General features: G+C 38.8%; 2 protein-coding genes and 1 long non-coding RNA gene across 3 annotated transcripts; 2 read left to right on the top strand and 1 right to left on the bottom strand.

Moving 5' to 3' along the window:
* LOC149044038 (peroxidasin homolog) lies at nt 1–27,615 on the bottom strand. Its single transcript, XM_089209967.1, has 5 exons — nt 27,480–27,615; nt 16,303–16,650; nt 5,698–5,952; nt 1,190–1,462; nt 1–287 (listed from the first exon to the last, which is right to left on the bottom strand). Exons 2-5 carry the CDS (start codon nt 16,307–16,309, stop codon nt 1–3), a joined length of 822 nt encoding a protein of 273 aa, XP_089066093.1. The 5' UTR covers nt 16,310–16,650; nt 27,480–27,615.
* LOC149044040 (uncharacterized) lies at nt 2,040–5,709 on the top strand. Its single transcript, XR_016187534.1, has 5 exons — nt 2,040–2,190; nt 2,912–2,957; nt 3,412–3,467; nt 3,820–3,985; nt 4,160–5,709. It is a non-coding gene; the product is annotated as an uncharacterized LOC149044040 (long non-coding RNA).
* LOC149044039 (uncharacterized) lies at nt 8,404–13,078 on the top strand. The gene is made up of 3 exons (XM_089209968.1): nt 8,404–8,535; nt 11,859–12,027; nt 12,513–13,078. The coding sequence occupies exons 1-3, from the start codon at nt 8,404–8,406 to the stop codon at nt 12,635–12,637; spliced, it is 426 nt and encodes a 141-aa protein (XP_089066094.1). The 3' UTR covers nt 12,638–13,078.

Below are 27,615 nucleotides of genomic sequence, written 5' to 3'. Positions count from 1 at the left end.
TTAAAGCAGTATTGACAAATGGAGTGAGACAGGAAAAGACAGTAAGAAGAGCTTAGCTCTTACTGTCTTTTCCTGTCTCACTCCATTGCTTGCGATGCAAACATATTCTCCTGCATCATTCCTGTTACTACTGGAGATGTTCAGCTGTTTGGTGTCTGAAAACTTAATCCCAGATTTTTCCCATCTTATCTTAGGTTCAGGAAAACCAGAGGCATCACAGCTCAAAAACAGAGGAGCTGAAGTGTTAACTGTTATATTCTGTGGCACTTCTGTGAATTGGACAGAAACTGGAAAAGAGGAGAGGAACAAAAGAGGTTTCAAACCATAACATCAGAGTGCGATTTGGTTCAAAATCATCCCCTTCATACACTAAAGATAGAGACAAAGACACGAGAGATAAGATTATAAAATGTAGCACGTACACTACAAAAATATTGAAAAAAAAAAAAAAAAAAAAAAAAAAGGAAACGAACTTTCACTTTGTCAGCTAATCATAATTTGCACCAGTTTTAAAATATTCCAATGAAAAGCAAATATTCTAATGAAAAGCATAAGTTTACAGTTTTTAGTGGACAAAGGATAATTGCTTCAGCCTGGCAAGCACCACGGGGTGCCATTCCCGCCAAATCATTGCTTTGTTTCTATGATGCACTTGTGAACCATTATTAGGCTTGTTTCATTATTATTAGACACAAGTTCATCATAATAAGTTATTGGTTATTATTATTAAACAACTGCCATTTTGTTATTAGGCACAAGCCCATCATTATTAGGCATCTGGTCATCATTATTAAGTACCAGTTCATTATTATCAGGCACAACTTTTGCTATTAAGCACCCATTTACTATTAGGCCCTGGCTAAATTTTCTGAGACAGGCATCCTAATCACCACCCCTTTTCCAAAGTACCTTGGAGAGGAGCATTGTGTGGAAAGCTGATGGAGTCACTTCTTTAGGTGGACTTTTTTTTCTCCTTCCCCTAACCCACCGCACACTCTGCACTCATTCCCATTACTCACAGGAAAAGCCTCCCAGGAAAAGGGGGGGGGGGGCAGGCACAACATGTCAACCTTGTTACTAGGGTCTCTATTCTTCCCTGGTCAGGGATGTAATGAGTGTTGGAAGTTTCATCGATGCAATGTAAATAGGTAAAAAGTAGTTAAAAATGCTCAAAGACATTTCTACCCACCAAATATGTTAACTCTCACAGTGGCTTCTACTCCATCTCCTACAGCATTATGTGGGACACATTTGTACTCGCCATGGTGCTGAGATCGGTTGACGTTATTGAGAGTATACTCACTGTTGCTGTTATTACTGAGGAGGTAGCCATTGAAGTAGAACTTGTAAATTGACACTTGTGGCACAGCAGCCATAACTATGCACTTGAATGTAACTGTATCTCCTTTAATGATAGTATTTTGTGAAGCATTGGTAGTGAGCCTTGCACCTTCAGGTTTGTCTAAAAATGGAAATCAAAATCAAAATCTTAATCTCTGTTTATTTCAGGACTCACACATTTCCCTTGTTGTTAATCATAATCCCTTGTAAAAGTCTAGAGGGGGTATGATAATGCAATGAGGAAGTATTAATCTTGTGCGTGGGTTAATCTCGTATCAGTTGATGGAGTGCCCTGGGCAAGAAATATAATGCTTTTGGAAAGGAAAATTGCAGCAATTAAGTCATCCACCAATCTTCTCAGTTGCCCCATGTTCAACTCCTTAGCTGCACTTTGTCTGTAGGCAACCGGTCTGCCTCTCCTGCCATTTATGATTGGGAAGTTTATTAAAAACATCAAGAAAACAAACTATGTCCCTTCAACACATGCTAAAAACACAAAAAGAGAATCTGGAATGTACTGATAGGTACAAAATTAGCCACTCAGCTACCTTTTAACTTGTTAAGTTGGCTAAAGATACCCAAGGAGTAAAAACTGTCCAATCATCAATATGTATTGTGACAGCTCATTAAAAACAATCTCAGGTTAACTTTATGAGTTTGAAATGTATCAAGGCAGTCTGACTTTCTATTTCAGAAGTTTGCAGACAGTACTATGGACCTTTGGCAGTTGGCAATGCTGTGGTAGATGTCAATTAAAAAGGGATTTAGATTTTTAGTTGGAATTTCACACATGAATGGCTGAATGTGTTCACGGTTTCTTATGATGTCTCACTTTAAATTCAGGATAATGTACGTTGGGTTCCAGACGGATGCAGATTATTTGCCATGGGGTTTTCATTCACAGACAATGCAAATTTTTGTGATTTCACACTGTTGTATGTGAGAAGATAGCTAAGAAATGTATAAAGTTTTAAAAGGCATGTGCTGAACTGTTATTCTGCCCATTACAGCTTTTGTTTTGCGATGTCCTTGTTGTCACCACCGTTACAAGTTTTGCGTTAAAGTCCCTCAAGTGCTTGCACTGTAAAACAAACTTAGCTGTAACTTACTTGCCATCAAATTTAAAAATACTTGTGTTGCATACGCAGTTAGACTTTTTGGTGCAGTTTCCTTTTGGGTGCAAAATTAAATTTGGTTAAAATGATCTTAAGCAATGTACATGTATCTATTTGGAAGCTCAAGGTTACAATTCAAAATTTCTACTAGTTCCCAATAAAATCCCTTGATGGAGAAGTTCAGAGCACTGAGATGGATTCATAAACCAAAATTGGCTGACCATGTGTACCTTTTTCCTATTGCAGTAGATGAGTCAGTCATCCCAAAATGAAAGATGTAAACACGTTCAAGATTGAAACTATACAGTCAATTTTTGTTAGCAGCCAATATAATTAACAGCTACAGTCTTTAATTCAAAACATTAGGGTTACAATTAATTATCAGAACTTACTACTCAATTAATAGTACGCCATTAGATTGAAACAGAGCTGACGTCCCTCATTTGTAATTCCAGCTACCAAGATGACCTCCACAAATGGCAAGTGTCAAGTTCCAGCCGTGTGAGTTGCAGCAAGATGTTAACACATGATCATCAGGAGAAAAATTACGAAACCCTCGGAGAGTAAATTTTAAATAGAGGCAATGTTTCTCTCACACAATATTTCAATTATAAATATATAAATAAAAAGTGGCTGCTTATCAGAATACAAGTAATCCAAGCTATTGTAGCAGAATGTACAATTTTTAATTTACAAAACAAATTTACAACATAATTTGAAAGCACTCTTGCAATAATACTAAAGCAACTATTTGCCACAGACTCAGTGAAGAAAGTTGATTGATCTCATTGGCTTTATCATATGGCTTACAAACTGAAGAAATGAAGAGTTTATTTAAGCAGAGGTTGTCAATTTACATCCCGTGATATAAATTCATTGACTCAAACCCACAATTTTCCACTTAGTGATTTAAACTTTATATACCACACGGCTTTATATTTTCTTTCCCTGCTAGGGTTTCTGGGAGCCAATTCCAAACATCAAGATCCAAGGTTTAGCAGTGCAAATAAGGTTGGAGTCAAATCCAGCAATAAGCTAATTACTGTTAATGCCAACAAGGACTTGTTTGTCAAGCTCCTCATCTCATCCAATCTGCCTGAAAGATGTGCTGAGCTTTGACATGTCTTCAATCCCATATTCACTTACTAATGGAAGTCTTAGAAAAGGTGTTAAGAGCACACTATGCTCTCTTCTATAGAAAGACATTCATGTAGTTCAGCAGCTTACAGTATTGACAAATCCACAGGTTGTTGTTATCCATGGCAATGGCAGTTCTACAGTTGACAAAATCTTCTGGAGGAGATATCTTTGGTGAATTCTTACAAAAATATTTCAACATCTTCATTTCCCTCCTCTTTTCTAGCAACTGTCTGCAAGTCCATGTGGTATTTAATCAATACTGAGCAACTTCACGAAAGGAGGGCGTCAGCAAAGGGGAACATTCATTGGCCTCAAAATGCAAATCAGAGGTCTTGCCACTCCAGTACCAAGACAATGGGGAAAGTATCTTGCAAATCCAAAAAAAAAAGGTATGGCTTGAATTATTTAGTTCAGCATGTTTTATTTCCACCATTGGTATATAGTTTCATTACCAGAAATTTAGAGCTGTAGCAATCAACATTTGTTGCATTTGATGTATGTTTATTCTTAAACATGAATGCTATGTTTTTGTCTCTAGGTAAACCAATGCAATTTCCTCTTAGTTGCTTTCTGCAGATTTGGCAAAAGTGAAACCTTTGTTTGCAGCTTTTACATGACTGCAAAAAGACAAGCATTGCAGATGAATTATGTTATCACATGTTCTGCCAGAATAAGCAAAAAAACGAAATGCTTCCACCACCGATTGTCTACTTCAACATCTGAAGCAATCAAACTACAAAGCATTCGTGTGGAGTTATGCCCTTGAAGCTATGCAGGATCTTAAATCAACGGAGGGTCATGGATGGACGAAGAACAGGGAGCTTCTTGTACCACAACCAATCACAAAAGCACTAGCACCAGTAAACTTTCTCAGTGACTCAGAAGAAAGCTGTGAAGAGAGTATCTTTGAAGAGGAACTGTTAAATAGTTGACATACGAGACATAATACTTAAGAGGATAGCTTTCAGTCGATTAATGATGGAAAAGCTCAACAGACCAAAATAAGTAATGATATTGTGTTTTTTAGTTGCAATATGTATCGCTCTGAGGTAAGAGGTAGTGTAAATACAAGATTTGGAAGGATGACATAAGTATGATTTCACTTTAAGACAAGAGGGCAGATTTTAATAAGGCCCCTTGGAGGTCACATGCTTGGTAATGTGACATAATTTGTATAAGTTGAGCACACCTGGCTTCTTGCCATAAAGAGCTAATGATATAGTCAGAAGTTATTTTTTCACAAACAGTGGTAATCTGACTGCCCTTCTGTTTCCATAAATTGAAAGGGTGACATACAAAAATGCCTTCTTAACTCATAACTAATTCTCAATTCAACTCTACAAACTACCTCCCAAACCAGAAAGTCACGGAAATCAATTATCAAAGCGCAGCATTTGTCTTTCCTTTCCCAGTTTTTAGATGGAAAAAAGTGAAGGTTGTAATCACTCAGTAGTAGAGTCCATCACTTTTGTATTATTTAGCACTCAAGTATTTAGTATAAGGTGGCAAGGCCTTCAAATTATGAATTATAAAATGGATTCTTGCCCCTAAATAGTATATCTTTTTGAATGCCACAAATGCAAATATGTGCACAAATCTTAAGCATGTGGTTTTAGTTTTGGCCCATTTTTGCTTTTATCCACCTATCTCAGCTATCAGTAAAACACTGAAACGTGCAATTTATCAGCTGACACTTGGAATTTAGGCCAGTTCTCAGATTTCCATCAAGCTTCAACCAAGGCCCTTTGCACTAGCCTTGTGCACTAGTCAAATGGAGTGAATTTTGGGTTGTCACAATGACTCAGAAATGGCCTTAAGCCATTTTCTGAGTTTAACACAATCCAAGCAACAACTTAGTAAAAACATTTTCATGTCCTCCTAAGCAAAATAATGTGAGTAATAATTCCACTGAAATTCAAGAGTCCCAACCAGTACTTAGGACCAATGCATACAAAGCCAAAAAGGATTTGATGTGGAATTCAGTTTTCTTGCACTTTTGTACAGATTCGTCAGTTTTGTGTAACTGACCCTAATAACAGGAGTCACACTGTAAACTTAAATTAAATTCAGATATAGAAAATTAAGGTTAAAATATACTTACAGTGAACTACAATTGTTGTGTTAATGGAAGTGACTTCCATTGAGTTATTGGCTTGACATGTATATTGTCCTGCATCTGTTCTGTTTATATTATTGAACTCCAAAGATACAGCTTCCTTCCCTGAACTTTTCCGTACTCCATTTCTAATCCATGCTACATATGGTGGTGGTTTCCCAGAAGCTTTACAGGTTATGGTGGCATTGGATCCTTCAATGAAATATTTTCCTCCTAAAGAGAGGTTTATAAGTAATGCCTCTGAAAGGTAAAAGAAATTACATCATTCCTCATATGGTGTAGCAAATCTTACTTGGACTGAGTCCTAAAATTTACCCAGTTACAATAAAATAATCAAAAGTATCCAGCAATTGGTCTCCAACAACCAACCTAGGGAATTAAGGGATAATTCAGGAAGTCACTCATTAAACTAAGGACCCCAGCTTTAAAGCTACTCCCAATTTTGTTGATAAAACTTTTGCTGCTGCACAAACAAATAGGAACAGAGCCAATCAAGCCACACCTCACTTGGAACTTAGCCTGAAAGAAGATCTACTAAAGCATCCCCAACCCAGAGAATTGAAATTTTGATGAAAGAGAAACCATGAATTCTTTGGGATAAAAAGAATACACCAGTGGCATGCTGAATGCTGCTTGCCATTACCTAAAGTTAAAAGGAGAACTTACTAAACTCCTTGTATTGATTGTTCTTTTATCAAACATTACATAACTTGATTGCTCATCATGATTGTTCTGCAAAGGGAGTTTGCAGAAGGGAGAGTTTTTGACTCTTTCTCCACATGTTGAAATATTATACTCACAAATAAAACGTTCTTAAGCCCAAGTCAAATGCCAAGAAAACAAATTACTTCCCTGCATTAAGAATGGACTGTATGGAGACCACTGTTTAACAATTTGTACTAAAACTAGTATTATTAAAAGTTTTGCAATTTCCCAACAGAGAGGTTATCACTCAGCAAATTAAACACATACTCAATCTGTTGCGGGCATTACAGTACAGGTCAGAGGTACTTGGCCCTTAATTCATGTGAAAAGTGCATTAAAAAACCCATGCACACACGTGCAATTTTTGCAAACGCACGCAAAAAAATGTGCGCGAAAGAAGCTCATTAATATTAATGAAGCAATCTTTTGTTTAACATTGAATGGTGTGTTTTATTTATAACAAAGGAGGGATTCCATGGTAGTGACATGACGTGGTTTTGTCCGAAAGCGTTTGGCGTCAGTATATTTTTGAAATGGCCTGCCTGCATTGTGAAGAAAAAAAAAAGGTTTTGACCTGCTGGGTACTTCCTTAGAGAGTGAGCAAGCTCAGAAAATATCAGGCTCAATAAAGTCGTTATCATAAAAGTTTACAAGCTAGAAAAGTTGAATCGTTTCCATTCATTCGTCAGTAAAGTCATGTGAAGTTATCTGCAGTTTACTGGAGCCATTTTCCTAAAGTTTTACCAGGATAATTTTAGGGTCATAGATCACTAAATTAAATTCTAGGGTAAATCTTCTTCAAAGAGCCAGAAAGTACCTGAATTTATCACGCTTTAATTAAACCAATCTTCGAATATTTATTGTTGATCAGTGTGGGGAAACACTAAGACTGATAATTTACAAAGGCTCCTAGGAATTCAAAAACGTTGTGCCAGAGTAATTTTAAATGCAGGCACTGAAAGAACAGTTGGCCTTTTTAAGAGATTAGCTTGGATTCCCATTAGTGACATAATAGAGCAAAAGAAATTGTGTATTATGCATAACATTATCCATGGGAAATGTCCCGATTACTTTAATCATTATATTCATTATGTTAAAAATAGACATCATTACACAACTCAGACGTCAACTAATATGGACTTATCCACACCTTTCTTTAGCACTATGACCGGCAAACGTTCATTTCTTGCAAGTGGCACTAGATTATGGAACAACCAAGACAATAATTTTACTATAAGCAGAAATTTTTAATTAATTTTTAATTTTTAACTGTATTTTTACTTCGTATTTTTGCTATTAGAATTTGAAGTTTTAGAAGACCACAATGAGAACTACTGGTTCTACCAGTAATTGTGTTATCCAATAAAGTCATCATCATTATTATTATTATTATTATTATAATTATTATGTGAAGAAAATAAGATTCCATTCAGCTGTTTGCGGTTAACGTCAAGCTAAAAAACATATTTGTTCACAAGTAGGCAAGACAGCTGCTACTGTTCGAATGATTTGAATCTGTGTGAATCTGGATTGCCAACAAAACTGCTCATAACTCCGCTCATTATCAACACGGCACCGTACTTGACTCTTATTAATGAACAGAAGTAAACAAGAATGAGCGTCTGTTAAAATTTGTCATGACGATCATTACCATTATCACATAATGCTATGCATGAATAAAAAGTACTAACGAAGCAAAACTGCTCTTATGAAAGCAGCATTTCCTGAAATGTCGCGCGTAACATTTGTATTCAGTTTCAACCTTATAAATCAAAAGCTTTAAATTGTTAAAACCATTCTCACAACCGATAGACGATGTTCAAATTTCGAGATGAAGACAGCTATGTGTTATAGGACAGGTATCGGCGGAATGATAATTTTGCACAAATTACAGGTCACACGACCTCAAAGACAAATGCGATTAATCAACGATTCCTAAACAGCGTGCGTTATATAGACGTCAGTTTCACTTAATTTATCGATGTTATGGGTATCCTCGATGCTGCGCTTAAAAAACAATGGCTAATAGAGGATCAAGGGGGAGCTCATAGCAAACCCGTCTGTTGCCACACGACCGTTGTTTACAAATTTAAATGTGACCTGTACGATGCAGGTTATGTTGGTTTTACATGCCACCATCTGCATCAACATGTTCAATAACACAGAAAATCGACTCCATTGATTAACAAGCATTTTCGCAACAAGCATTATTTGGCCCCAAGGGATCTTACGAAGAATTTTAGTGTTTTAAAGAAGAGTGCAAAGAACTTAACCCTGCTTTCAATGTTTAGTCGGACTTAATTCGTGCAAAGGTTTTTAATTAGGATTTTAATTTAGATTTAATTTGGTTTTCAATTCGCATAATTATTTCTTCTCTTTGTATGTTCTTATTGTCCGTTCACACTTCCAAAACATTTTCTACTTCTTACACGCATATTTATTTTCATCGTGACATTCTTACTATTCACTTGAAAATGACCGAAGTTTGATCGAAATGTCGTCTTCTACCGTTCATTTTTATTGCCAAATATTTTAGGAAATCGCTATTGATCAGTCTAATATCTATAGAATAATATCTGCACATTTACAGTTGCTGGTCTGAAACTTTGAAGAAAAGATTGTACAAATAAAATATGTAATTTTTCTCTCTGTGCCTTTTTGTCATTAACCTGCCATCTCATCAGTAGGCGCAGAACTGTTTAGCCCACAACATATACCAGACCTCCACCAAGATTACGCTGAGTCATCGCCGCACTCTGCTGGTATTTCTATGTAAACGCAGCTATGGTTAAAGTACATTTACACAAAGTGAATTTGTTCAAAATGCCACTTAAAGTAGATTAGTCTGAACCCAATCAAGAAAAATCATCAACTCTTATCAACTAGGAAACTAGGAGACCAGAAGAAGGCAGATTTCCTTCAAATTGTGATAAAATGTGCAAATCAATGCCAAAAGGATCATGGTGAACACACTAAGTCAAAACTTGCAAAACTATAGTGACAGCGCACAGGACATCTTGGATATGAGGTTAGCAGACGGGAGAAATCTATGGAATGAAGAGCTGTCAAACCAGTCAAATGAGAATCAAAGTCACTAACACACTTCTCCACAACAATTAAGTTTATCTGGTTACATAATAGACTCTATTCTTTATGTCACAACTTTTGTCCAAACGCAATCTACATGTCAACCTCAACCAGCATTTTGGTAGAGATAAAAGACATGAAAGAGATAACAATTTGTATTCACTAGTCATAGACGATCAAAAACAGTAAACAGAGAGACATGGTTTGATGCTACTCTGGTTTAAAGATTTAATGAATGTAACCGAAGAAGTTACAATTCATAGACCCAACCCCTTGCGAACTGAATTCCCAGTTTTCTGGGAATTCCTAGGAATTCCTAGGAATTCTCAAAAATTCCCAATTATGCAAATGACCCTTGCAAACTGAATTCCCAGTTTTCTGGGAATTTCTGGGAATTCCTAGGAATTCCTAAAAATTCCTAGGAATTCCTAGGAATTCCTAGGAATTCTCAAAAATTCCCAACTATGCAAATAAACTCTGATTTAAAAAGCTTGGAATTACTGGGAATTTCTGGGAAAGGAAGACTCCAGTTTTGTGAGGACTTGGAATCCCTAGGAATTCCTAGGAATTCTCAGCTTTACAAACTACCTATAATTTAAGAAGTGTGGAACTCTTGGGAATTTCTGGGAATTGAATTTGAGGCAATTTTAATACCCTGAGGTCCACATAAATTCTAAGAAATTCTCAATACCTTGAATGTGAAGGTTTTAAGAAAAAGAGTAATTTCAGAGGCTTAAAACTTTGGCTCAATAAAAGGTATGCTATACAAAACTTACCAAGAGATATACATACATATACATGTTTATAACTTAAAGATCATGAAATTTATTACTCAAACTAAGTTTTAGAAAATCTTTACATTAATGTGGATTTTCTCATGAACCAGCTGTTACTAGTTATGTTAAATGGAAATTGCCAACTTCCACAATAATTAACAATAATTACAATGTTATCTTACTTCCCTAACCTACATTACTGGTTGCCTTTGTTAGAAAACCTTGGAACAGTCAAGCTCAGTTGCCTCAAACGCTGTCAGAGACTTTTTGTTGACAATACTTTTAGTAGAAATTTCATGCCTTAAACAAACAAATTCAACACCTAATTAATCTTTATTTTTTCATGATTGTTGTTGCTGCTTTTTTTTTCAGTTTTTTGCTCTATTTTCATGACTAATTGCTGTAATTTGTTTTGCTGTTTTTATTCTTACAAAACATTTTTGTAAGAGTTCCAATACTTGTGGATCATCCACACACTTTGCAAACATTTGGCATGCAGACAAGACAGAGGTAGTCAATGTTCCCTTAGAGGAAAAACACCTTTTATATGACATCTTCAATTTACTTTATTTGAAACTCTGATCTGAAAATATTTGTCAACAAGACTTGTTAGTAGTGAGAAGTACCAACCAAGTTTCCTTTCATAACTTAATTTCTTAAATGTCCCAATCACTGGATCTCCCAAAAAAATATTACATCTTTTTATTTTTGGTGCAAATTACAAGTCCTTCTTTATATAAAAATGAAAAGTGCTAGTCACACTTCAATAATAACAGCTCTTAAGTTTACTTGTTGTTCTTCTCTGTCTGTCAGCTATCAACAAGATTGTTTTATACTTCGGGCAGTGCTATTTGTGGACCAGAGTTCCAACGCACCTCTGTAATCGCATATAGCTACTCCTGTCTCTTGTATAAATGTTTCTCCTTTGTAAGACGCACTCTACTCTGTTGTCAATACTGCTTTAAGTTCAGTGGAAACGACTGACTGAGGAATCGAGATGGCGGTGTTGGAACGTGTTGCTGAACGCTTGCTACGGTCAAGCTTTGTAGATTTAGGTACTGGTACACTGGGATCATCTATGTATCTCTTATACTTCCGAATGTGGTATCCTTCTTTTATAAATATGAGGGTAAAAGACGATTTGTAGTCGCATTCAAAACTGTGATTGGCTTGTGTTATTTCTCACCTTTGCCATTAACACAACTCAAGTGAGTTTCGAGTCTTTGTTTCCTCGACAACTTTCGGCCACAAATCGTGCATTTGTAATACGATCGATTCTTTTCGATTATTTCTACATAGAGTGAGCTCACATCTTTATTTATATCACCAAGCTTATCCATCTTCTAGTAGCAGAGAACCGGTCGGAGAAGTCAGTATAAAGTTGGGCGCTTCTCTTAACACTGCAATCGGCAAGCCAGCGGATTCACTTTGCTAGCCAATGACAAGACCTAAAAGATCCACGTGATCATGCCCGTGATCGGAAACAAAGAAGACTCCATTTGGCGCTCATCTTTGAATGTACTTTGGATCGGTTGATCGCTTTTCTCAACTGTTTTGCTTAATATAACATTTCTAAAGATAGCTTTTATTGTGGTTCAATGGGAAAACGAAAATAGCGTGAGTGTTGTAAAAGAAAAGAAAGTCGTTGGCGCCGTGGAGTTAAAAGAAGGGACAACAGTTGACATATTGACTGGTACAAACAAGGGTCGAGTGGCCATCTGTAAAGCTACGATTTTGAAAGTTTGTGGTGAGTAAAAATTGTGATATTCGTTACGTGATCAAAATCTTATAAAAGAATAGATGTAGCGGGTTGAATTAAGCTTACATAACGCTCCGCAACTGAAACTAGAATAATTCTGAGAATCGAATCGGTCACTTGCATGCCGCAGTTTCTTAAGCTTATGCTTTACAATGAAATAAACCTATCAGTAAGGTTTCAAGATTCCTCTAGTCACGTTTGGGAACATTCAAGATTCATAATAGGAACTGTTATTAAACAAACCTTAGTACATAAAGAAGCCCTCCTTGGTAAAAACAAAATAATGTATTCAGCCCTTTTTTAGTAAAATCCATGAGAGAGATGTACTAACTCCAATATAAAAGTCACTCAATATAACAGAGATTTCTAAATTTGAGAATCCAATGAATGCCCTTTTCCTCATAGCCATCTTAAAAGCCTGGTCTGAGCTTTAAATATACATATTTTAATATATTATTTTTTTTCAAATTCAGATGTCAAGGAATCCAGATACAAAATGGTCAAGGTTCTTGTTGACAACCTCATTCAAGGCCAACTCATTGTGAGCCCAGGAAAAAAAATACAAACAGTACAAACAGCAGCTAAGTTTGCAGTTTAGGATAACTTCATTCTAATTTATTGTTACAGTTACAACAAGATTTTAATCAAAAAATCAATTTTATTTGTCTGTAATTAGCCCCTTCACTCCCAAGAGTGCTTGGTTTTCAAATATAACTTAAGATATTGTATTTTATGGAAAAGATTCAACAGATTTTATTCACAATTTGTGTCAAACCAAATTTAATGATTGATTAGAACTATCTTATATGAATAGCTGTAATTGAGGATTAATCCGTATGAAGTTTTCAAGAAAAGAAAAATAAATCAAATTCCATCCTAATATTACCACACATTGATGTTAATTAATCAAAAATATTTTACATGTAAGCCTTAATTAAGCTTCTAAATAAATTTCATTGAATACTTGAATTTTAGCTGGGTTTTTTTTAATTTAAAGTATTTATTTTATATCATTAGCCTCAAATTTTTGCTTAAAATTCCCAGTAATTCTTAAACATTCCTAAAAATTCCCAAAAATTCCCAGAAATTCCCAGAAATTCCTAGGAATTTTTTAGATTTACAGCTTTTCAGGGAAAGTCATTGGTTCTCTGAGTTGGAATTCCTAGGAATTCCAAGTCCTGTTGGCTATAAACTTGGAATTTCTGGGAATTTCTGGGAATTTCTGGGAATTTCTGGGAATTTCTAGGAATTTCTAGGTTTTTAGAACCAGAGTTGTTATGGTTGGGAATTCCTAGGAATTCCTAGGAATTCCCAGTCCGAATTTACCGTGAAAATTCACACCTTTATTCCTAGGAATTCCAAAAGCCATTTCGCAAGGGACGTTTTGACACTCCTGTCCAGTGCCTTCATCAGGGGTGACCTAAATGCTGCAACAAGATGTCCTTAAATACGATCGCTAATTCGCTGGTTTTTTTTTTCTGATGAGGTGTAAATGGGCGTCAGGAAGTAAGCCGCCATTATCACAATAAATTTTTATTCTTTGCAAAAGAAAACCGCTTTTTGATGCTCTTACAAACGTGTACCAAACTGAATTTGGTCTGTCCGATGTATTTGTTGTCACAGTCATTGCAAGGAATAGAATAAATGGCGTCGGTTCATTGAAAAGGTTTTTGAGCAACTTTAACGTTGTGGCTATTCAAAATTCTCTTGATGGGTTCCATAACACCCTGAATGTAAGGAATAATAACAAAACCAGTCGCTGGTTCTCTTTCATCAGGAGTGCTACTAGTTGTAACTGGTTCTTGGCAGTTACGGAGAAAAGTTTTTCTATTGCCATTCGCCTTTAGGACATTAGAAATATATTTTCTCTCCTCAGCCTTCGAATCGAGTGAAGATGGTAGACAGTCAGCCCTCCTGAGTAAAGTTTTGGCTGCAGACTTTTTTATGGAAAATAGGCTGGTGAGAATCGAAAGCGAGGTATTTGTTGGTGTGGGTAGGTTTACAATAGACACTTGTCTCTAAATTCCCCTGTTCCCCTCTGGACACAGTTAAATCAAGAAAGGGCAGATGTCTATCCTTTTCACGCTCAAAGGTGAATTGGATAGACGGCTCTACCGAATTCAAATGTGATAGGAAGCGCTCCGCCTCATTTCCGGATACCGTAGAAATAACATCGCGGACATATCGTTTCCAGAAAAAGGGTTTAACCGGTGAATTAGCTAAGGTCTTTTGTTCCACGTCTTCTATTACCATGTTGGCAATGACAGCAGAGACGGGCGAACCCATAACTGTTCCAAAAACCTGTTGATAGTGGGTGCCGTTGTATGCAAATTGCGTGGTTTTGAGGCAAAAAGACAGCAGATGAATAATATCCTTCACTGACAAAAAGTTCTTTGTCCTGGGGAAGCATCTTCTCTTAGTCTCTCCTCCGCAACCTTAACGGCAAGATTAACTGGGATTTTAGTGAAGAGCGAAACAACGTCGAAAGATACTAATTCTTCCCAGGCGTTAAGAGTTTTATCTCTCATGAAATCCGCAAATTCGCAGGAACTTTTGACTGATTACAATGTCGGAGCACTCTTGCCTAACGAACCATACAATTGGGTGGGATAAGTTTTAAATTATCACCCCTAGCCGGCGTTACCACCAGCGCCTTTGTTTGGAAGCCTCGCATATTAACTCCACCCACGCTCCTTTAAATCGTGATAATGGCGGCTTACTTCCTGAGGCCCATTTACTCCTCGTCAGAAAAAACAGGCAGCTAGTTAGTGATCGTATCAAAGGACCTCTTGTTGCAGCATTTAGATCACCCCTGATGAAGGCACAAGGCAGGAGTGTCGAAACGTTGGGTCTATGAATTGTAACTTCTTCGGTTACACTCATTAAATCTTTAAACCCGAGTAGCATCAAACTTAATGTCTGATTGTCCACCTGGTTGCCATGTGAACTTTGTTATATAGTATAGTAAACAGTGAGTTTGGATTCTTCACAACAAGTGAATAAAATCGTTCAAGAAAACAATGAAGTAAATTGTACATGAGTATTGAAATATCACAAATGTTTTCAACTTTGAATCACAGTTAAATGACCAACAAGTTACATACTGAGTCTTAATATCACACTTGTTTTCATGTACTTAAGGTTGTTAGGACATCTAAGATAATGTGTTGGAAAATGAAAGTTAAAACACTCAGAGAGAAGATTAAAAAGTCTGTTCAAAGAACACTACGTTTCCGTTTCATACATGAAAAGTTTTTCAAAAGTTTAGGTTGCAATTAAGCTCAAAAATGTTTCGTACTCTAAATTGAAATTGAATACTTTTAGTCTCTTGGAGCTCTTTGCGGAACACAGCCAGTTTCTCAGTGGAGCAACCAAAGTCAGCAATAAAATTAGAGCTGCTGTTGAATGGACCTCTATGAATAACGGCATCTGCTAAGAACAGCATTCCTACCTGGCCATGTTGATCATCATTGAATTATTTTCTTTTTGCATGCTGAACGTCTTTAAAAGAGCATAAATAGCTTGGATCATAGACTTTGTTGGTTTATTGCTTCCATAACTTTAAGAAAATTTTGTTCCATCGCGCAAATCAAATCGAAGTCTTGACTGGCTCCTTAGTCTCAGAACTTACTTGAGGAAGTTACCGTTCTGTAGACTAAATTTACATCTGTAAACCTTGAAGATCACATTTCCTCAGAAAGCAGCCAAAGGCGTAACGCCGACTTTCATTCCCTCTAGCAAGTACCTTTAAAGGGCTTGAAAAGTAATGCCAGTTTTTTCACACCAAATTTTTCACATGCTGATTGTGATTGGTCATGCAATATTTGTCTTCACTGATCTAGCAAAATCATAGAACTAGTTGGACTGTTTCTAGTTTTGACTGACCATTTTTAATTGACAGCTTTGCTAAGAGAAAATCTCAATATTCAAATTAATAATAGTTATCTATGCATAACAGAACAACCCTGTAGTTGGTGCCAGAAGAATAAAGCAATAACTCTTTGAATTCTCTCTGATGAGAATTACTTCAAAGTGAACGGTAGAATTTATTTTCTCCTTTTGTGGAGCATCACATGCCAAGTAAAAGTAGCACTATTGTTCCCAAAAGTCAGGTTAGCTAGCTACTTTCAGCCCTGCATATAGAGGTTTGTGCAAATTTATGCTATTGTTTACTTTCTCCAGATTTCAGAAATATGAGAGACATGAGTTGAATGCATTTAATTTATGTTTGATTGTTAACGCAGCTATGTCTTTAATACGTACCTGCCATAATAAGCTGCACTGTACTTTCTACTGAGTTCGAAAAGCTTCCAATGAGTTCACAGTTAAATTTGGTATTGTCTCCAGGGTTGATGTTCTTGATGACCAGGGTAGCTCTTCCTTCAATTTTAACTCTTCCTTGGTAAGATTGAGGAATGTCAGGATGTTCTTGGACACCAAAACTGCCATTCACCAGCAATCTGACAAATGCATTTTTTACCAGAACACTATAGATAATGTACTGAATTTTATTATGTGGATCAGTGTAGTCCCACACCAGCTTGGCATCACTACCATTGTTAAAGTAGCTTGGATTAGTAGGCTCCTGGGTGAAATGCACATCCACACCCCCTAATTAGACAACCATAAACATAATATTCTCAGCCCTTTAGTTACAAGTGTAAGGATAATATTTAGGAAGAAGGGCTTAAATAGAGTCCACACAGAGGACCATTGCCCTAACAAGGTAAATAACATAATAATGAATAAGAATTAAGAAATATATGCTAAAGTTGAAGTGAATATTATTTTTCAATCTTCTCTTCACCTTCAACAAATAATTGTTTCAGTAGACAGTAATTGCTCAGGTGCTTTCAAATTCTTTTACAAATTCTGTAAATAAAGAAAGCATTGCCCAGATTTTGTAACAATTGAGTTGATTACCTGTATCAAGATGAGCTGGCAGTTTTAAGAGGCTTTTTGCAATCAATCAGCAAAAGCTTCATCTCTTTGTTTAATAAAGTGTTCTGCTAATCTTTCATGCTCTTCATAGTTTAATTTTCTGCTATTGCTTTTGTCAATTCCTCACAAATATTTGACAAAATGCAAGGCAGCCATTTTGAAATTTAGTGCTATTGCTATAATCACCTGCACATGGTGATTATAGCAAGACATGATGTAATCCCGGCCTTAACCAATAAGAGCAAGCGCATCTCTATAATCACCTGTGCAATTATACTAATGGTATTTAATCATTGAAGTCATCACATAAAAACAAGTTAAAACAACAATGCAATGATCAATCATGTCAGGTGTGCATGATTTTCTGGAAACTTCAGCATATTATGCTGACATAAAAATTCCAATGTTATTATAAAAAAGGAATCAACCATAATTTTCTATTTTCTAGAACCTTGGCCATAGAAAGGATGTCAACAATGTTCAAAACTGTTTTGAAATCACACAGCTGCTCCTCCTTTGGCTTTGAATATCTTTGACCTAATTCTATGATCAATAAGGTTTTACATTATAAGCTGAATTCTACATGCATTTTGATTGGTTCTTTCATGTACTTATGATCTATGCATTAGACAAATGCATTAGTGATGTCACCATTGATAAATTTTGCTTCTTCATTAATAAAACAAATAGATTCCATGTTGCCGTGGCTCTGTACAGTTATAAATCACAGAGGATGTCAGAACATGCTAAGAACATCAGAGACACACTCATCTGTGCCTAACTTGTTCTAGGCATTTAGAAAGCAAAACAATAGTGAACATTGCTGTCATTTCCCTTGCTTTTTCACTCCTCTGCTACTGTTGCATCTAGTTTGCTCCATTTTAATAAGTGAATGCCTGGAACAAGCTAAGCTGCATCTTATAAATGCCCCTTTTTTTACTTACCATATTCTGACATCACATGTGATCTTTTACAGTACAGATGCAGAACAAAATGACTTCCTGCTTTGCTGTGGTAGACTAAAAGAAAATAACTTCAAAAAACAAAGTAGTGTTCACAAAAAATAAAAAATAGAGTTCCGAAAATGGTTAAATATGTTTGGGAAATGTAGGAAATATAGATGATTCATATTTAATGAGTGGGTGTGGTTTATAGTCACAAGATGTGAGGAATAAAACAAAGGGCAGGGAACAGGCAAATTTTTGTCCATAAAAATCGTACATGCAAACTTTAAGTAATGTAAGGAACTGCAGGTTGTGAGTGTTTTATATGCAGAAAATGGAGGAACATTTACATTACTGCTGCTGGAACAAAGTAATGACAAAAACAAGGAATAAATTAGATGATTGAAAAGCATTTGTTGATACCATGGGAATTATAGTGCCAATTTGAAGCATAAATTTTTGCTCATTGACACATGAGCACAGATGAAATGGCAAAGGTGGACCATAATGCTTTCTTATCAGAGTCAGAATCTAGAAATTTAAGTCTTTTGTACCATTTTGGAGGAGATTCCACTTTAGTTCCTCAGATTGTGAATGTCAGGAATTGATCAAAGCAAAGATTTTGACAAAGATTGTGATCAGTTTGCATGAGGTGAAATCAGAGTGATTTTCACAAATTTTAATAACCACACGGTAAATGACATTGAATTGAACAACTATCTGTAGATTGAAATAGAACTGACCTCCCCCTTTGTAATTGTGGTTACCAAGATAACCTCTGAAAATGGCGAATATTGAGTTTAAGCTGCGTAAGTTGCAGTAAGATGTTCACAGCACCTAGAGATCAATATTTCAATTTGAATTGAGTAACTTAAATTTAATGGTCTAAATTTGTGAAGGAACAAGAGAGAAAAGAAAGAAAATAACAAAACTTTGTGAATGTGGAGTCTAGGGAGAGTATATTTTAAATGGAGGCAATATTTTTACTACATAATATTTCAAATATAAATATAAATTAAAAAATGCCTCCTTATCTCGATACAAGTAATCCAAACTATTGTAACTAAATTTACAATCTTCAACTTTTAAAACAAATTTACAACAGAATTCAAAAGCACCTTAGCCATAATACCAACGCAACTATTTGCCTCAGACTCAGTGTGAATTGATCAAAGCAAAGATTTTGACAAAGATTGTGATCAGTTTGCATGAGGTGAAATCAGAGTGATTTTCACAAATTTTCATAAAATCCAGCCTTCTCTGACATTATCTTCATAAATTAATTTAACTTGTTTACACCAACAGCTGATTTCTTGTTTTAACCCTGAAGTCATGATTCTACATATGACGCTTGCGACGAAAGAGGAAACTTCGAGGGGTGTCGCTATGCGTGTTTTCTAAGTGTCGCTGATGTGGGACTATTTTACCGGTCGTAATGAAACCACGAAAACCAAGATGACTATCAACGGTGTTTATTTAGATCACGGTCAAGATCACGATCGTAAACTGAAATTGCAATAATATTATAACGAATGCATGAATGAAACGCTTTACGTGCCTATGTCGATAACTCGATTAAAATAACAACAATCAACGTGAATTAACATAAACAAATCATAAAAGGCTAAATTAAAACTAATCGAGATTCAAAGATCGGCTACACAATGACCATTTGCGGCTGATTAACAGCCCAAAGACTAAAATGTGGGCGTTACTTTGCGAGCGTCTAGTTATTTCAAAATATTCCTTCGATTTCAAGGTAATTAGTTGTACTGTTGTACAACACAGTACATATGTGCGCTATCGCCTAAGGTGAAAAACTAAACTTAAACATATAGAATTAAAACTAACAAAATCACTTACATATCGGTGCCGCTTGTGCCAAAGGTTTGGAACGAAAGACGAAGTTATTGCCGTTCAAGGTGAAATCTTACGAAACTCTGGCTTATAGGGACGCTAAGTTAGCTTTTATATGCGCGTGGTGACGCTAAAATATCCGATTACAAACCAATAGGGAAAAAGATAAACATTGTAACTAAGATCGTAACTAGGCACGCAAATTAAAGTAATTGACAATTGATCTAAACAAAAAAAAAGGCTGTTCTTTGTTCGATATCCTTAACATGGCTCCCCTGAAATATTCATATTTCACTAATCAATACATCTGTCAATTTATTAGTTAATCTATTTATCATTCTATTAATCAATCAATTACTGTTCTATAAGTTCCTTTTTCATGGATCAGTTCATTTCTTAGAAGGCTCCTCGGCTGGGAATTACCCCGGATCTCAATCTTTCTTTGACGCTGGCAACGGCAATACCAACTTCTGTACTGGTCTCTCCAGGTACCGCACAGTTCTGATCCTCTTGCCTTTGCTGTCCAAGCAGCTATCCGCAAGAGCTACTTGAACCTTGCGTACTTGGCCATCGGAACTAGGGTAGACCACTGATACTCTTGCTAGCTGCCAGGCACTCCGAGGAAGACTTTCATCTTTCACTATGACTACATCACCAACAATCAAGTTTCTCCGAGGGCGTGACCACTTTTGGCGCTGCTGTAAACTGAGGAGGAATTCTTTTCTCCGTCGAGTCCAGAACTCGTTCGCCAAATGCTGAACTCGCCTCCAACGCTTTCTACAATACATGTCGGCTGGCTGGAAGGCACCTGGTGGAGCAAGAACGACCTTTGACTTCATTGTCAAGAGGTGGTTGGGAGTGAGTGGACTGGCTGAATCTGGATCAGTAAGCTGGGTCACTGTCAAGGGGCGGCTGTTGACAATAGCTTCTGCTTCGCACATCAAGGTTCTAAGAGACTCGTCGTCTAGCTGTTGTCCATTGTCTTGTAATAGTGATGCGAGGACGTTACGAACTGTTCTGATTTGTCGCTCCCAAACGCCTCCCATGTGGCTCGCCGCTGGGACGTTCATTTTGAAGGTGAACCAGTCACACTGTTCTTCGAGCAGCTTTTTCTTGATTTTGTCTTGGTTCATCTCAGCTAATGCTTGGGTGAGTTCTGTGCGAGTTCCAACGAAGTTCGTCCCCTGATCGCTCCTTAACTGGCGGATAGGTCCTCGACGACTTACGAATCTTCTCAGGGCATTTATAAATGAGTCAGTCTCGAGGGAGTTTGCAATCTCGATGTGTATTGTTCTTGAAGCCATGCAGGTGAAGAGCACGCCATAACGTTTTAGTTCCTTCCTTCTCTCTTTGATGACAAAGGGCCCAAAATAATCAACGGCGCAGTATGTGAAGGGTGTGGTGGACTCGAGGCGATCTTCGGGTAAATCTGACATCCTTTGTTCTTGCACTGCTCCGCGCAGTTTCTGGCACTTGACGCAGGATGAAATCATGTTGGCGACTACCGATGAACCGCTGACCACCCAGAAGCCATTTGATCGTACTTCATTTAAAGTCATCCCTTTGCCTTGATGTTGTGTACGTTCATGAAAATGCTTGACAATCAGCTTGGTGACGTGGCTGTTTCGAGGCAGGATGATGGGAAACTTCACGTCTTCTGTCAAGCTTGCACGTCTGAGACGTCCACCGACTCGCAAAATTCCGTTTCCATCCAAGAACGGGTCGAGCTTGTAGAGCGAGCTGCTTGTTTTCATGTTGGTCTTTCTCTGTCGGGCGAAAACTCTACTGTCAGGGTCGGTGTTTTCCTGCTTCATCTTCTGTAAAACTTCTATTACCTCTTTAAAGGCTTTAATCTGTGCATCACAAATAATTGCACTCTCGGCGTTCTTCAAATCACTGACGTTCAGCACTTGCACTTCTCCATGGATGCACTTCTTCTTGAGCGCTCGATCTCTCAGAACTCTGACGTAGCGTTGACATAGGGCAACTGCTCGCTTGGCTCGATACCAGTCAGAGAAATATTCTATTCTTTCAGCAAGGCTCAACTTTTCTGAATGTGCTTGCACTATTGTCGTGGTTACCATGGTGACAGACTTCTTAACTTCTGGGTCGTTTTCTTGGAGTTTGTGGTCTTCTTTGGGTAGCCACTTGTTTTCGTTCTCCCAAAGAAACGCTGGCCCAGTAATCCAGCGGGAATGTAACAGCTCTTGTGTCTTCAGGCCTCGAGACGCTTCATCTGCTGGGTTTTGTTTTGATTCGACGTACTTCCACTGATCAATTGAAGTGTGTTCTTGAATTTCTTGAACTCTGTTGGCGACGAACACGTGAAAACGCCTACTCTCGTTGGCTATATATCCAAGTACCACTCTACTGTCTGTCCAGAAGTATTCTTTGTTAATGGTGTACTCTAGCTCAAGTCGCAACTGCTGTCTGATTCTCACTGAGCACACGGCGGCGGTAAGTTCCAGGCGTGGTATAGTTACAGGCTTCAACGGTGCCACTCTTGACTTTCCCATAACAAAGGAGCAATGAACTCTCTGGTTTTCGTCTACAAGGCGCAGGTAACTACACTGACCATAACCTTTGACGCTCGCGTCCGAGAAGTGATGAAGTTGTGCGCTCACAACACGACCAAAGTCATCGGGCTTATAGCATCTGGGAATTGAAATGCGTCGAACTTCTAACAAATCTGATCTCCACTTTTCCCACTTAACTTTGATGTCTTCTGGTATCGGATCATCCCAGCCTACTTCATGGCGACACAAATCTTGAAGAATTGACTTTCCATCCAACAAGAGCGGAGCAACGAGTCCGAGCGGATCGAAAATCGAGCTCACAGTGGAGAGTATACCCCGTCTAGTGCATGGCTTATCTTGTAGTACGATAGCGAACTGGAAGCAGTGAGACTCAACACACCAATGGACGCCGAGTGCGCGCTCTAAGGGAAGTGAATCAAGGTCTTAGTCTAACTCTTTCACACCATCTGCTCTGTCTTGCTCTGGGATTCTTTTGATGACTTCTTTACTGTTGGACACAAACTTGTGAAGCCGGAAGCCTCCTTTGCTGCACATCTGCTTTACACTTACGATCAGCTTCACTGCGTCTTCTACCAAGGGAACGGACTTCAAACCGTCGTCAACGTAGAAGTCCTTACGAACGAAATCTGCGGCGCTAGCTCCAAATTCTTCTTCAAAATCATTGGCCGTAGACTTCAAAGCGAAATTTGCGCAGCCTGGGGACGAGGTGGCTCCAAACAAGTGTACGGTCATTCTATACTCTTTCGGTTCTTTGGTGAGGTCGCCATCTTCCCACCAGAAAAAGCGCAACAAGTCTCTGAATTCTTCACTCACTTTTACTTGGTGAAACATGGCTTCTATGTCACACATGAAAGCGATTGGCTCTTGTCGAAACCTGCAAAGCACTCCAGTCAAATTGTTTGTCAAGTCGGGGCCTTGAAGCAGGTGCTTGTTTAGCGATTCACTTTCGTACTCGGCAGCACAATCGAAAACTACACGAATCTTATTGGGCTTCTTAGGGTGATAGACTCCATGGTGTGGAATGTACCAAACGTTCGCCTTCTCTTGAACTTGACCATGGGATGCATGTTCCGATTTAGACATCTCTGGTACCCTCTCAGCGTATCCATTCTTTATCAATTTCTTCATAAATTCCGAGTAGTCCGTGTAGTATTTCTGGCCGTTTCTACCCACGAACCTTCTTTTTAGCTGATTAAGTCTGCGAAGCGCTACTGTCTTGTTGTTTGGAAGCTCAATGGTTTCGTTCTTCAAGGGTAGTGGGAGCTCATAATGGCCATCATCGCGATGTTGAATTCCCCTTTCTGCTATCTGAATAAACTTTCTGTCTTCTTTGGATAGACCATGCTTCGATTTGTTTTTGTGTTCCAAGAAGTCGAGCTCGAACATCTGATTAATTGCTGATGGGTTTATGACCTCCTTCGTTTTTCCGTGGAGAATGAAACTCAACTGGTTAGCGCTGTCACTTACTCCAGAAATAACCTCTCTTGTCAAGGTACGATGACAGGTGGAATCTAGGGCGTGGCCGTCTCTAGGGGTGTCTGATGTGGCAACTGGTCCCACGATACTCCAACCTAGCAAGGTTCGGACAGCGTAAGGTTCTTCTCCTTTACCGCGAATGACTTCTGTTGGTGTGATCGCTTTGGGGCAGTTGCAACCAATTAGCAGGCCAATATCTACGTCTTCATCGTACGGAGGAATTTTGCCTTGGATCCTTTTAAGGTGCGGCCAGTTGTTCACGGTTTCTGGTCTTGGAATTTGGTCTCGACGGGAAGGAATGGTCTGCCTTGAATACGTCTTGGGTAGGTCAACTTCGGTGCGTTTGTCAAGTCGCTGAACAATCAAGCCATCAATTCTTTCAACTGCTATCCTCTGTCGACCAAGCATCGTGCTTAAATCTAAACTAGTTTCAACACCCTTGATACCGAGTTCACGCTGTACTTGGGTGGTCACGAAGGTTGTGTCACTTGCATCGTCTAGGAGGGCGTAGACCTTGATTGCTTTGGCTGGGTTATCCTTGTGGAACAGAAGAACTTGGATGATTCGACAATTAGTGATTACGCTGGCAGACTCTGTAGCTGAGCTGTGCGTTACACTGATCAGGTTTGAGCTCGCGGATCCTGAAACTGGAGGTTTCTCGCTGAGTGGTTCATTCTTGTTAGATGGGCGCTGAGTTTCTTGTGACTTGCGGTCAGGCTGTGGACGACTCTCGGTGGATTTTGGTTTTACGCCATGCAATAAGGTGTGGTGACGTCTTCCACATTCTTTGCAAATGGATCTATTACGACATCCCGAAGACATGTGACCTGACTTGAAACAGCCGAAACAAAGAGCTTTACTGCGAATAAATTCACTGCGTTCATCTACCGAACTCTTGAGAAATTTGCTGCACTTGACGAGGGCGTGCTGACCGTTGCAAAGGGGGCAGGCCTGATCTGTTTGATCTGCAAATGGTTTTGTTGACGTAGCAAGATCGCTGGGGTGTGGAGTACCTGATGTCGCGAGTGAATTGGCGCTCAAATTACTATCGTCCTTCTTCTTTGACTTGTTCTTCCATCCCCACTTCGGCTGGGTACCAGTCTTCTTGCGTTCCGCTTTCAGGGCATCAGGTGAGAAGATGGGGTCATTTGCAAGTTCTGCTTCTTCTCTGACAAAGTTCATAAAGGCGCTAAATGTGATTATTTTCTTAGACTTGGTTTGCCTTTCATGAGCATGCCGGCACCATTTCACAGCAGAGTAAGAAGGAAGTTTGCTGCTGACAAGGCGGAGAGTTTCTGTTGAGTCGAGGTCTCCCATTGACTGCATCGTCTTCATTGCTTCTTCGCATCGTATGAGAAAATCAGAGAAGTCCCGGAGGCCACTGCTATCACCATCATTTATCTTTGGCCAGTTTCTTAGACTAGACTTGTAAGCCTCAGCTACGTGGACGGGATTCCCGAAACGCTGGTCTAACATCTTCCGAGCTTTATCGTAGGCACTGTCAGAGCTCATAGCCAGGAAACCTTTCACTACGTTGTTAGCCTTGCCTCTGGTGTACTTGTCAAGGAAATACAGCCGGTCTTTGTTCGATGGTACATTACTGCAAATGATGGAATCGAAGGCGGTCACGAAGGCTGGATATTCAAAGTAATCTCCGGAGAAGACCGGCGGCTCTTTAACCGGGAGGCTGCTAATCTTCTGCTGATTGATAATTAATGAGCTCAATTCGGCCTGCTTCGCTTGTAGGCTGACGATTTCTTGAAGAGTGGTATTAACGCCATTCTCTTGAAATTGGGGCGTGAACGCAGGATCTGCTTTCCGAGGCTCAAAGGGTGGCGTTAGATAACTTCCAGGAACGAACGGAGGAGCGTACGGGTTAGCCTTAAAGCTTCTTTCTTGTTTAATGTTCTCGTCACTAACGTCTGGTTTTAACTCCTGTTTAACCGCGGGATTAACGTCTTTGACACTTGACTCCTCTTTATAGCCCGCTAGTCTTTCTTCATCTAGGATTCACTTTATCGCTACTTTTTCGGCGCTTGCGATAGCTATCTCTTTCTCAAGATGCAGCCGCCTTAATTCTCTTTCTTTGTCGAGAAATTCCATTTCGGCCTGTAACTTGGCAGCCTTGGATGCGGCGTCGAGTAGCGCAAAGGAAAGATGTTTTGTAGAGGACGTACTAAATTTAGACTTTCCAGACGCCTTTGATTTCATGCTGTGACCAGATTCGACAGATCTCACTGACTGTGCCCGACTGAGGTATCTTTCAAGTGATTGCATACGTTCACAAAGTCGAACTCTGCACTCAATAAATTCCCGATCGCGAATATCGAACCGTCGATATGAATCTTCCTTTTCTTTTTCTGACTGAATTAGATCATCGTGCTCCTTGAATGCGGTATTGAATTTGTCTTTCAAGTTGTCCAATTTGAATCTCTCTTCTTCTAATTGTTCTATTGTTGTCTCGGGTAAATCGCGCAGCACATTAATCTTATCCATCTGTTGTTTTAATTTTTTGAAGGCGGAGTTCCGATTAAAAAGTTTTGTTTCCAGCTGATAAGCCAAACCCTTTTCGGTCATTACTCTTCTTCGTCCAGTTGTTTTGGAGAATTCGAATCGTGAAAGTTCTACGCCCGCCACACTCCTGGGTGGCTTTGGTATTTGAGGCGTCGTCTCAAAGTCCAACTCTGATGGTGTCCTAATACGTCCGAGGACCGGTTCGCTAAAAACACTAATCGTTCCTTTGCCAAGAAACAAAGTACCAAAGGATCGAGACGAAGTTTAAATAGAATTCGAAACCATTTGGCGGAATTAAGCCACGATATTTCTACACCAACGTGTTTTACTAAAAATAGGCTAATTGGTTAAGGATAAATAAACATTATAAAAAGTCTCAATGTTCATGCTTAAAACTGTCAAATGATCAGCAAAGTCAATGGCTCCTCGGCTGGGATTCACCCCGGGATTCGCTCTCATAGTCATCTTTAGACATCAACAGGACAAGCTTCTGAACTGGACGCTCCAGGAACTTCACTTCCTTGACTCTCCTTCCTTTCTTATCAAGACAGGCGTCTGCTAGAGCTAACTTCACCGTGCGAACGCGTCCATCAGAACTTCGGTTGACTGCACAAACACGCGCCAGCTGCCAACGACTGCGGGGAGCGTTATCATCTTTAATGATAACGATGTCGTCCACACCCACATCTTTCCAGGACATCATCCACTTCTGACGTTGTTGTAAGCTAAGCAGGTATTCTTTCCGCCATCGTGACCAGAACTCGTTGGCCAAATGTTGGACACGCCTCCAACGCTTTCTGCAGAACTTGTCGGCTGCCGGAAAAACTCCAGGTGGCGAGAGAACAACTTTCGTCTTCATTGTGAGTAAGTGGTTGGGTGTCAAGGGGCTCAGCGAACCTGGGTCATTTAAGAGATCAACTGTCAACGGACGGCTATTAATGATGGCCTCCACCTCGCACATGAACGTTCTAAGCGACTCGTCGTCCAGCTGTAGGCCATTATTCTAAAGAAGTGGGGACAGGACACTTCTGACTGTACGGATCTGCCGCTCCCAAACTCCACCCATGTGGCTTGAAGATGGAACATTCATAGCGAAGGCGAACCAATCACAATTCTTCTAAGCCTAAAATGGCGCATGGTAAAAAACATTGCAAAATCCTTTCACACTTACCTGACCCGTGAAACTTTACCAGCAGAAGAAAGAGTAAGTAAATTTTACAATCACGGAAAGACACCGTCTTATCAGACCTTCGATGATGCTTCAATGAGGAAGGTTGTGCCTAAATCTTACGGAAGTCCCTTGAAGG

Source organism: Pocillopora damicornis, chromosome 6, assembly GCF_964200805.1.
Source record: "Pocillopora damicornis chromosome 6, jaPocDami1.2, whole genome shotgun sequence".
In the NCBI taxonomy this organism is placed as follows: domain Eukaryota; kingdom Metazoa; phylum Cnidaria; class Anthozoa; order Scleractinia; family Pocilloporidae; genus Pocillopora; species Pocillopora damicornis.
Note: the sequence above shows the minus strand (reverse complement) of the source record. Positions and strands in the feature narration are given on the sequence as shown.